General features: G+C 37.6%; 1 protein-coding gene across 7 annotated transcripts in view; it reads right to left on the bottom strand.

Annotated features, from left to right (window-relative positions):
- RAPGEF2 (Rap guanine nucleotide exchange factor 2) overlaps window positions 1–12,682 on the bottom strand; it is a 172,482-nt gene that overhangs the window by 78,330 nt on the left and 81,470 nt on the right. For 5 of the 7 annotated variants that reach the window (XM_090138461.1, XM_090138456.1, XM_090138458.1 and 2 more), the window contains exons 5-7: window positions 5,119–5,194; window positions 3,008–3,175; window positions 383–400 (exon numbers count right to left, since the gene is read on the bottom strand). In XM_090138461.1, the coding sequence (XP_089994587.1) occupies window positions 383–400; window positions 3,008–3,175; window positions 5,119–5,194 (262 nt within the window). The remainder of the gene's footprint in view (window positions 1–382; window positions 401–3,007; window positions 3,176–5,118; window positions 5,195–12,682) is intronic. The other 2 variants (XM_090138455.1, XM_090138460.1) reach the window with 1 other exon arrangement.

The raw sequence follows: 12,682 nt of genomic DNA, 5'->3' as shown, positions 1-12,682 counted from the left end.
CATTCTTCTAATGACAAAAGTAGAAAACAACTACAAGAGTCCTTATTTTTGGAATCAAGAATCAAAGATTCAGGCCCGTGTGACAGAAAAGATACATGAGTAAAATCATCATCAATAACTAAATGTTTTATTTTTTTCCCCTTTGATTCATCAATCCGTTTTCTCTAAATCACAAGACATGAAAGCAATGAAGAAAGGTCAGTCAGGCTGGGCAGGAGTCACCAAACTCCACGTTCACATCAGTATTTTGAATGTAATAGCGAGACCGTTCAGGTGTCAGAGCAAAGGCACTTTCAGTTAGAACACTGCATCAGCATTATCACATCACACTGCAAACCCACAAGTACATCGTTAGTGGACCATACACAGTAAGTTACAATACCTGAGGTTTAGTGCATTCCTGTGAGCCAAAATGAAATGAATGCCATATAGGAGGAAAGGAAAAGATGAACATTATCAGACATGCCATAGTACATTCCACAACTATGAAGATAATGTTAAAATTATGCTAAGGAGGGTCCACTCCCCCCTACATTTTGGCTTCATGTGCAGAAAGTCATGCCACAACTAAGAGCACTGAAAAGCACAGCCATGCATTTAAGATAGCTTCGTATTTCCCTCTACATTTCCATAAAACTTTCCTCAGAAAACAGTTTGAACTTCCTGAAGAAAAGTACTGGAAATACAGCATTAGTGATTTATCAACCAAATTCATACTACGTGATAAGTAAGAGTTTGAATTCAGAGGAAAAAAAATAAGCAATCATAAATTTAGTACATTTAATAATGATTTTGAGGGTGCTATCAAAGCAGCTCTAATTATTTTAGACATGCATCTAACACCTAAACAAGATTCCATCCACAATGAAGAGCAAATTTCAAAACAAATCCATTGCATTCATTCATTTTCAGTGCCTTTAACATTATTTACTGCAGTATTTGTACATCTATTTATTTTAAATGCTGCTCACTGTTCATTCCTAAGCAGAACCAAAGATGAGACCCCGACAAATGCTGACTAATAAGCCCTTAAGGTCTGTGCTACAATATGCTCTGAATTCCTGTGTTGTTGTTTTTTAATCCATAATTTCTTTAGTTGATTTGTCAAGAAATGAAGACTAAAAAATATGAGCTCAGGGGATAGAAAATAGGCTGGGAGAAGAGACAATGCAGTCTCTAAGATGTGTGTTTGAAGCAACAGAAAAGGTATTGACAAGAAAAGAGAATGGGAGAGCGTGTGTACAAGATGTACTAAATGCTGTAAAAATAGGAAGGAATTATTGAACATGGAGAGCCTTTACTACACTGTAAAACTCATTTGAGTTTTGTTTGACTCAGTATTTGCTTTGAGAAATATAAAGTCACTCATACACATCATATTACTTTTCAAAGCAACGTTCTGCCGCAATTATTGCAGATTTTATGGTTTGTTTGGTAATCTCTTCCAAATCAAAAAGAAATCCCTCTTGCAATGAATTCACCAGCACATACACAAAATCTTTATGAACACAACAAAAGCAGTACAAAATGGGCTTTTGCTCTCACTGCCAAAATTAAACTTAGAAAAACTCACTATGTATACCTAAAGTGAAGTTTACAAAACAGGCATAGACCTATACAATGCCATTTGCATTCATATTATCTAAATATTATCCTATGTTTTAAATAAAAAATCACACCAGAATGGTTTGCTAGGCTCACTGTAAACATCAATATCAACAGGAAAAATTTTTCCTGTGCTCCTAAGTCCTATGAAGTACAATTCTGCATTTTTATTTTCCAAGAATAAAATCAGTTTCATCTTCAAATCAAGTGAACTGGTTCAAATCATATTAAATTTAGAGGCAATTAAAACTGCACTGAAAATTAAACCATTAAAAACTGTTGTATAAACAAAAAACAAATTGTTGGCATAAGAAATGATTCAACTTATGAGGAAAAGCCTGTGTAATTAACAAGAGATCTACAACAAACATCTACACACTTAGAGACACACACTAAATATACTTTGAAAGGCCAAAGAAATCGAAGAATAAGGATAAAGGAAAAAAAAAAAAAAGGAAGAAGCCTACAACTCTGCACTGGACCAAAGATGGCTATTTTAAAAGCTAAAGCTCTAATCCTGCACGTTTATATGCACGTGGTTTACACTGTGCAAAACTCAGCCAAATGAACTCACCAAGACTGAATATGCACAAAGTTATTTGCATCCATGCCTTTATGGTTTTTGCAGATTTGAAGGCTTAAGCAATCAAGACAAACAGCTTTGCCAGTATTTTGTTTACAGTTGAAATCAATACAAACATTAATCTCAGAGACATTTCCCCAGTTTAAAAGACATATAACAAAACCTTCTGTAGAATACAATTGAATTAATATTTTGATCCCAGGAAAAAGTCCATAAGCTTTCAACATAAGATTATCCAATAAAAAGAAATCAACTAAAATGATCAAATGATCTCCCTAATGAGGGGCAGAATACATAGCTGACTGAAACTCATGCATATGAAGGGCTCGATGCAGATATCAATAAAGAGTAATTTGACATCTAAGCTCTAGATTCCAAGAAGAAACAACAGAATTAAGCCAAGAATCTGGCCTACTGCTATGCAGTACAGTCTTTCTTCTGCAACAGCACTTATCATGGATGTGGATGAGTGCTTCACCAAGTTACCAAGAGCACTGCACATTGAACCCCTTGTACTGTAATCTAATACCAAATAGAAATTAGAGCAGGTTTTTTCCCACAATTTCACATAGTAATGACTGGAACACTAGGAAATAATAGATGACATTCACAGTCAGAAACCATGCTTTCAACTCTGAACTAAAAGGGAAGGTGCACACACTCACCTACTGATAGAAGCAAATTCACAGTACGTTAAGGGGAAACTCCTCCCCTGCAGAAACATGCAGTTTAAAGATACCAACACATTTAAACATTTTGATTTTTATAGTCAGTACTTTTCCTTTTTATGCTGTTGTGAAACAAATACAGATAGCTTACCGTATGGTAGCCTCTGGGCAGAGGTGGCTTCCCCACAGGATAAGGATCAACAGTATCAATAATTGTTTGTCGCTCCCCTTTTTGGTTGATTTTCCTAAACCTCCTTCGAGATTGCCTGTGAGAAGCTTGACGCTGAAAATATTCTTCATTTTCATCCATATAATCAACCTATAATAGATACAAGGAAGCATCATCTCCCATAAGAAATAAAAATGCTTTTGCATGTTAGAAATATAACTAATTCTATTTCAAAAACAGCAGTTAGCTGTGAATTTCCTGCATTTCAGCACTACAAAGAGTGAAGGCATTACAAAAAAAAAATAAAAATCAAATGCCCAGAGAGATAATAACAAAAGATAGCTATGAACAGAAGTACCGAGTATCAATACTTCTTTCAAAAATGTTGTCTCCATCCCTTCTCAGTTCTTTTTCTTGTGCTGAAACAAATTCCCTACTGCTAAAGACATTATTAAAAAACTTGTATAGTAGGAGAGTACTTGGTAGTTTTCCCACTGACTTCTCTTTGACACTGTAGATCTTTCCTAATCAACGTATGGCAAAAACTTTGCTTTTCAACAAGCAGCACTGTTTGTTATTATTTACTTCTATATTTTGAAGAGCATAAAACTCATTTTCTAACAGATTGGATTAATATAAAAACAAATTCAAAATAATAACAGGGAGAACAAAGATACCTATTAGGTTTATCCTAATAAGAAGCTAAAGTAAAGCTTCTCAGTTTCAGATCCTTCATAGTCCTAAATTGCTAAACAACAGCACACTGCAAAGAAAAATGTTTCAACTAAGAATTCTGGCTTTCCTGAAAGAACATTCTTTTTTTGGCTAAGAGTCAACATCCCTTCTGTGTTCATCCTATCAACAGAAACACTGCTCCACACTAACAGGGCAACAAGAGAAAGCTTTTCATTAGTGGCCACACATGGGGATTCAGTTAATCCATTCTTCAATTGAGTTGAACGTGCCAGGGATAAAGGTAGAGGTGCAGAGAAGGGATTACCAGGCACCTAGCAAGGGCCCTCTGTATTTTTCAGTAAGAAAAATAAATATTAGCCAAACACTCCCAAGGATTTGCAGCAAATCAGTCAGAAGTGTCACATACTAACCAGCTCACATCACTGAACGTAACTTTCAGTGTACCAATACAAGGGTGTGAGCACACTTTACCTGGTTTACCAGCTGGTAACACTGCCCATCCAGAAGTTTACTTCTATTTTCCTTATGCTTACATTTGAAAAGTGCTTACACTTCCCAAAAACTTATCACTGTAGAAATGGACAAGACAGATGGACGCTCGCATAACCCAGCTATATCCCAGCAGAGAACAACCTTGGGACCACATATCCTCTCCTGAACTTGTGGTCAGACATCAGTGACACAAAAAGGCAAGATAAACCATGGGGCTGGAAGAGGACATTAGCAGTGGGCTGCTGCTGAGGAGCTGCTTCTAAGGAAGGGAGTATTACAGAGAGCTTTATGGCTAAGGAAAAAGCAATTAGCATTTCTTACACACACCATTCCATTTCTCTTTCTGTACTGAATTAACCTCATAAGACAGGTTTCTCGAGTAGAAACGGGAGAGGTGACCATTTGTTCAGACTACATACCCTCATGTGATGACTAAAAACTTGTGTGCCTGTGAAGCCTAAAAAAATGATGCTCTTCTGCTCCTAGACTACAGCAGACACCACTGACAGAACAACTTGCACGTAGAAAAGTACTTCAAAATTTTCAAACTGCTTCTTAGAACTTGCTGAAAATACATTTCATTTAATCAAACAATTACTTAAACAAGCCTGAGTAAAGCAGCTTTTAAATACATATACGTATTCTGTTATTCTGTTAACACAAGCAAAATTTGTAGGATTACAAGGAAACTGCAACAGCACAAAAAGATGTCTCTCACTTAAGTATGGTATGCAAGAAAAGACAAGAAAGTTATGCATGGCATCTTGCATTTATAAATGCTAACACGCACACAGATCAACACGTTTCGTTGAAAACTGAAGTGTTTATCAAGGCTGGTCTGTAAAATAAAGCTCTATTCTGAAAATAAAAATAAAAATGAAGAAATTGAATGAAAATATTCTTACCACAATCATTTCAGATGGCTCTAAAACAATGCATTCACAGCCACGCCTGAAGCTTCCTGCAGAACGCTTGCCAAAACTGAAGAACAAAAATATGTCCATCAGAACAAAAGTCAGATCCATAATAAAATCCATAAGCATATTTACATTCTACCCAGATCTTACAAAGTACAGAAAAATACATACATACCTATTCACAACATAACAGTTTCGTGCATACGGCCTCCTACACAGAGCTGCTACCCAGTGACACCAGCAGCGGTGTATTTTTGATTCACATAGTTTACTGAGAGTAACTGCTAAATAATTCCATTAGCACTAAAACAAATGTCAGTCAGGCACAGGGTACTTAAGATGCATGGCTGATTCTGAACTACATTGGAGTTTGATCTAGTATCTTCTTCTGGCATTACAGTATTAAGTTACTTAAACCATCTGCATTTCTGTAAAGAAAGCTAACTAGCATGTAAATGAAAGAATAAGAAGTCTGATCAACTTCAATTAGCTTTTTTGTTTGGGTTTGGTTTTTAACTCAAAATAAATTAATGAAGTGCTCTGAATGTAAGAGTATTCCCAAACTGGACAGATAAGGGCAAAAGCTTGTTCTTCCATTACATATTCCCACGTTAGCACAACAATTAAGAAGGATAATATTTTTGCTTCCTATAGGATAAAATAAAATAGCAACTCTAGTTTCTATTTCTGAAGTGCTTGCCTGTATTAAATAAGTGTGTTTCTGCAAGCTCAAGTGCAAAGAATCAGGGAAATGCAGCAGCAGAGGTGCAGCATAGAGACACAGTACATAATTCAGTGAAATCCAATACAAGCCCTCCTACGATTAGATATGCAGTCCAGGTGGAAGAAAAAAACAGCTGAAGATTGTTTGTGAGGTGTGTCCTACCACTACCCATCCCCATCCATCTGGTTAGCTCCTATTTAGACCTGACAGGTCAATGCCAGACCTTTCCTGTTGCAAACAGGACAATGGGAGACATAGTAATTCTGGACTCACCTTGCAGCCTGTTCTAACATCTATCTCCCACAAGCTGATGTAATCATTTGGCCTTTTCGTTACTGCAGTATTGGGCTCAAGAAAGCATGGAAAGCCTTGCCTTGACCTTATCCCTATGCAGCCAAGCTATTTGCAAGGCACTGGGCTTCCAAATGTTCCTCAGGCTTTTCAAAAGACATCTTTCTTTCCTCAAATTCTCTTATATCCAGCATGGAAAAGAATATGGATATGTGCGTGTATACACACATATTTTCATGCAAAAATTAATGAGAACACACACAAAAATAAAAGGCACAGGAAAAAGGATTGAAGAACTTCAGAAGACCACTATTAAGGAAGCTTAAGAAAAACAAATCAGACTAAAAAAGATTGTAAGATCTACATTTTAAGCACTTGTGTAATATGCAGGCACAGTGACACGCACACAGAGTTGGTGAAAAGTAACTTTTTAAAAAGCATTTCCTAATAAGCAAACTTCAGAAGCTCGTGTATCAATCTGAACAGCACGTCTAACCAGTTTATGTCTGCTCTCCTGTCCTGCCTGGCGATTAGTGGAAATGAACAATTTAACTTGCTACCCCAAAGGCTAATCTCTTAACAACAGCACGTTATAGCTCCAAAAGAAGGCAGTCACATATTGAAAAGAAATGCCAGCTGTGCTTATTCATCAAAAAAATAATCGTGTTTAATGGTACACGGGACTTTGACAATAGAAAAAATTTTCCAGAATACTAAGCCTCTTGAAAAGAAACACTCAATAAAGAAGTCTCTCAACAAAATGCATATTTTCCTAGAGGCAAACACATGCTTCCCTCTACAGTCCTGCGACAAACCACGGGGTGCTTCACTCTGCAGTGCCCTCCTGGATTTTTACAGAATTTCAACTCTTAAAGGTACAAAAAAAAAAAAATGAAGCCATGTCTCTATTCCTTAGACCACTGAAGAAGTGACAAACTTATTTTCTTGGCCATTAACGTGATGCGAGGCACAGTGCTTCCTTAAAATCTCACTGGAGAGGGAGGAAAGAGCAAAGAGAAAGGAGACTGTAGATGTTTTATTCCTACGACAGCACATTTATCAGAGCACACAATCCTTGAACAAAGACGTCAAGTCACTTCAGGTTATAAACAAACCGTCATCTTTATTAAACACTGCATTTATGACAGCAAGTAAATCAAGGCCAAAAAAATGCAACGATATTTCAAGTGTTGCAGTTCTCTCCTCAGATGGGCCATTGCAACTGAACCTCCTGACCTCCAATCTGCTACTGACAGCACATTATCAGCAAGGAGCTCAAGTCATCAGTGAGGAGGAGGAGCCCACTGCTTCTACACATGCTCAACTATGACCAGCTCTGATGGTGGTGCAACATTCAGGGCAGTATTTGCATGCTACCTGTACCAGAGCCACATCTGATTAACTACACAGAGCCATACAAACGTGTGCTAGCACACAACTGAGAAACAGCTGAAATCTTAGGGCACTGCCAATCCCACTGATTCAATTCAGAAGACTGACATCAAAAAAAAAAACTGTTTGATTTAAATCAAAATTAATTTATCAGTTCTTGATACAAGAGTGAAAAGTAAAGACCAAAAAAAGGACGCTCTTCTCTGCTCCAAATCCTCTGCTAAAATAACTAGCCATCAGGTAAACACCAAACAAACTTCATATAATTGAACAAAAATGAGTAAGAACCAGAAAGAACCGAATAACCAACACACAATACAGCCTATTCACCAAGCTAATCAAGAAGTGCAAGCTTCTATAAAACACCAGAGAAATGAGTTGGAAGAGATCTGTAAGATCATCTAGATCCAACCCCCTGCTATAGGCAGGGACATCTCCCTCTACACCAGGTTGCTCACAGCCATCCAGCCTGGCCTTGAATGCTTCCAGGGAGGGGGCATCCACAGCATCATTGTTCCAGAGTCTCACCACCCTCACATGAAAGAATTTTTCCCCACTATCTAGTCTAAATCTACCCTCTTTTTTACCCTCCAGTTTAACACCATTTCTGGTAGGACCATCCTCTCGCTACCTGCGCTTATAAAAAGTTCCTCCCCAGCTTTCCTGTAGCCACTCACCAGGTACTGAAAGGCCATTCTAAGGTCCCCCTAGAGCCTTCCCCTCTCTGATTGAAGAGCCCCAGCTCTCCAGCCTGTCCTCTTATGGGAGAGTGTCATCCCTGGGATCACACTCAAGGTCTTTGGGTTTTTAAGAAACTCGTTAGGTTTTCCTCCTAGCACAGAACTCCGCCTGCAGAGTCAAACGTTGAGTCCTTCAGGGACTGACATGACCTTCAGAACAGCAGCCCCGTTTTAGTAACTTTTGCTCAATACTGTTCTTCCCAGATTTTGATGCTAGACTTAGATAAAATGAGTGTGACTACCCAGATTTATCACAAAACATGCAGTCTACAGGAGCACTGGCTGGATAATGTAAAACGTAGAAAGCCCTTACGAGTGGATTTCCTAGGACTAGGATCAAATTTATTCCTTTCCTTACTGTAGCGTGGAATAAGGTTATGGATATTTGATTTCACCGGAGATCTTAAGATTAAACCACATTTTTATGTTTAAAATGCAGTAGAGAATTCTGCATCGTATACACACTGCATTTGGTTCTATCACTCCTTAGGCATTTCATTCTAACGTGCCTTGCTGCATAAAGCTAAAATCTTCTTTTCCTACCTAACCCTTATTAATTTCAGCTCCTAAAAATAACCCGTTTGCAGCTAAGTCCACAGTGCACCTGAGAGAATTCCAGCTTTACAGCTATTTTCCCTCTATCAGTGATGTGCATGAGGATTACACCCAAGCTAAAGCACTTTAAAGCTATCTCTGTGCTGGTGGCTGTCACTAGGGGATGCAGATGTTGACAATAATGTAGACAGCCAAGAGGCTGTTGGGTTAGGATGTTGCTGCCCCACCTGAATTCCCCAAAGAACCTTGTTTTGCAGCAGTTCTTCCAACACTTCTTTCCTGCTACGATATAAGTTCTGACTTGGGGCCTCTCGAGTGTTAAACCTCACAGATGCTCTCCTCACTACCTGTCCTGGAGGCAATTTTGCTTCTGAAGTCCTTTTATATCACAGTTAGTTGTTTTTTTTTTTTTCCCCATAAAGCTACTGGATGCATGATGTGAATATAAATCTACAATAAAAAAAAAGTCCTTTAAGATATACCAACTATTTTATTTGCAGGAATAAGCTTTCTAGTAAGTCTTGGCATAACAATTTTGAAATCAGATGATAAAAATATATGGATATTTTTCCCAAGCAACACTCCCTAACATTTCCCAAAATAATTGGTGAAGAAGAGAACAATTGGTGAACAACTGGTGATCAAGAGAACTCTGTCACTTGAATATTCAAAGGCATCACCTCCAAATAAATTCATTGTTACAAACATTTTGCTCACTATATATATATATATACACACACACACACATATATATACATATAAATATTTGTATGTATGTATGTATACATATATATATATATATATTTGTATGTATGTGTGTATATATATACACACAAATAAAAAGGCAGGTAATCTAATCCATAGAAGTCATTTACAACTTTATTTCCATTGCTATGAATTTTTCCATTGCTATGAATTCTGAAATTGAGCTCACACTGTGGATGATACTTCCCTTCTCCTTAAGTATCCATAAATATAATGTGTATATATATATACACACACACACATATATATATTATATATTATATATATACACACACACACACACATATATATGTATTATATTATATATAAACTATTTATATTTAACTCATATACACCCATACAAGGGACTGATGTATTGCAGTTTACAACGTTCTGGTTAATAGAAGAAACCTTTTAAGTGAAAGCTAAGAGTTTTTATATCCCCAGTTTTTGTTTTTTAAATGAAAATTGAAAATGTGAAGTCTTTACGATAACTGAATTACAATTAATGCAAAGATGCCAGTGACTAAAAGCAAAATGAGAATAACTTGAGGTTAAAAAAAATAAAAACTTAAAAATAAGTACTTTCAACCAAGTGAAACATCCAATGCTAAGCACACCCCATTAATTTTTCTAAGCACTTACATGCACAGAACATACAAAACTGTAGTTTTGCCCTTTTTATTGAAGCTTAATTTTCTGTTACATTTACCACCTTGCATTAGCTTAAAGTAATTAATTCATGTATGAACTACAAGTGGTACCAAGATGACATTTAAGTCTTACAGAGAAAGCTCCACAAAGCACGGGCAGTTGGATGCATCTGTAAATGCAATACTCAGAGCCAAGCTGCTGCTTTAGAACCAACTCTAATTAATTCCCATTTCCTCTAATCCAGAAAGCATATTCCATTTAGAAATTTAGTTCCAACATAATGAAAAATATAGGTAGATCTTCCTTGCTTCTAGAGTTCACCAAAATTCCTGTGGTAGAGGTACATGCAAACAATTATGTGCCATATAAATTGTCTGGCTTATTTTCTTTACCTAGATGTACAAAATATTAGAAGTGCAGTCAATAATTCACGCCAAAACTTTAGCAATCAGATATTCAAACACCTCATTTCTCCTCAAGTTTTCAAACACGACGCACAACTACGCCTATGGTGTCAGATCACTGCTTTGCAATATTTACCAGTGCAGGAGATATCTCAGTGTGGAGATTAAAATAAATGCCTTCCCTCCTCCTCCCCCTACCTTCCCTGAAACTAATCCTTCTCTCTTCCAGCCTGCACCTGACTAAATCTGTACACATAAGGCAAAATGTGTGGCGTGGATCAGTTTCCCAAGCTTTTAATGTCTGCATGCAGCGCATCTCTATCTGCATAAATCAGTACTGTCCAACTATTTTTGAGAAAAATCACACTGCTCATTTGACATCTAGATTGAGGAGAATCAGAGAAAACCGCCCAAATGAAATACACAAGGATCGTGCTAAGTATCTTTAGAATGTGAACCAGACAGAAAAAAACAACAGGGACTCTATTTTCTATCTGTCTCTTAGGGAGGAGGCAATAAGGGATACAGTCAAGTTCTCCCACTTCTTCCTTCCCCCTCCCTTCCCCCCCAAACATCACTTCTTGTTTTGATACGCCCAGATTTAAAAAAAAAAAAGTCCTCTTTTAATGGCTAATCTAATTCTAATCTTGCTAGTTTTAGCTTTGTTTCACATCACCATGCTGGATGACACGAAATTCAGATCACTCCTCCACCCAAGTCTCCCTCGACAGGGATGAAGGGCAAAAAGAAGTTACTAGTAGGAAGGGCACGTACACATGCCAGCCATCCCTAGGGAAACGCTTAAGTGTTCTGAAGAAAACTAAATTTGGCATGGCCAGCTTCTGACCCCTTGGATAAAAGGCAGAACCCTTCATGCATGCAGAGCAGCTCTAATGCGAGCAGCGCTGGGGATGATGCACGGGGGGAAGGTAGCAGCAGGCTTCCCGAGTTAAAGATGCATGCTAAAAAACCATGAAAGCATGGATTTGTCCACTGAAAGTCAGGGGCTTGTTATCACAGAATTTGAACAGTGCAATATAGGCAATATCAGACATCTCTGATTCTCATTACACTTAACGCCTTAGAAAAAACAAGTATGCAAGTGAAGCCCAGAGTTGCTCTGCCTTGTGTTAAATATTACTTTAAATTAAAACTTGATAGTCATCTGTATATCAAAATAATCAAGAGTTTTGGTTGTTGTTTTTTTTTTTAAACCTCTTCTCACATTATATTTATGACTGTTTTCAGCAAAAGCAAACTGCTTCTTTAAAGATTCACTTTCCAGGTGAGAGGAAAATTGAGATGTTGGCAACTGGATTGAATTGAAAAGGCATTTGCAGACCTGTCACTCCTTTGAAATTCTGAGACGTGAGCTCACTAAACACCATGGATAAGGATGATTAGACTTACCCAGTGTCACATGATAGCTTAGGTGTTTACACTCTCAGAGTCAACAGCTCCAATATCAGGGAAAGAAGTTGCTTGTAACACCACAGCTAAGCAGTGGGGGGGGGGAAGCTCAAAAGGGAAAAGCTTAAAACCACATCACTGCAGCCCCCTGCTCAACTTGCAACCTAAATCACTATCCGTGGGCTAATAAGAATGATGGCATCCAGGTCAGTAACCCTACTGCAGCAGAAGGATGTCAAGCAGGGATGAATCCAGCAAGTCCTATAGAGAACGCCCAACAACAGCCAGGATAATAATATCACAAGGGCATATGCTCTGGGCATATTAATGCTTTAACTAATTCCCACTGAAACTGTGTTGAAATTGATGCAGACAAGCTGAAAGCCATACCAGGTTTCTTCAGTATTTTGAATGCATTCGGTCAGCATCTTTACAGATAACAGATCATAGTATTTTATCTTCATAATTACAAGCACTTTCTTATTTCTTATGCACAATAAAACCCAGATCTAGGTAAGATTGACCTAGTAGCATACAGCACATGCACTTCAAAAGAAGTTCCTGAAAGCCCACAGAGAATAATTTGAAGTTAGCTAGATCCTTCCAGAGAAAGGCCATTCAGACAGTCCTCAAAATAA

This window comes from Phasianus colchicus, chromosome 4 (genome assembly GCF_987193195.1).
Source record: "Phasianus colchicus chromosome 4, bPhaCol1.hap1.1, whole genome shotgun sequence".
In the NCBI taxonomy this organism is placed as follows: Eukaryota; Metazoa; Chordata; class Aves; order Galliformes; family Phasianidae; genus Phasianus; species Phasianus colchicus.
This window is presented reverse-complemented; position numbering and strand designations above follow the sequence as displayed.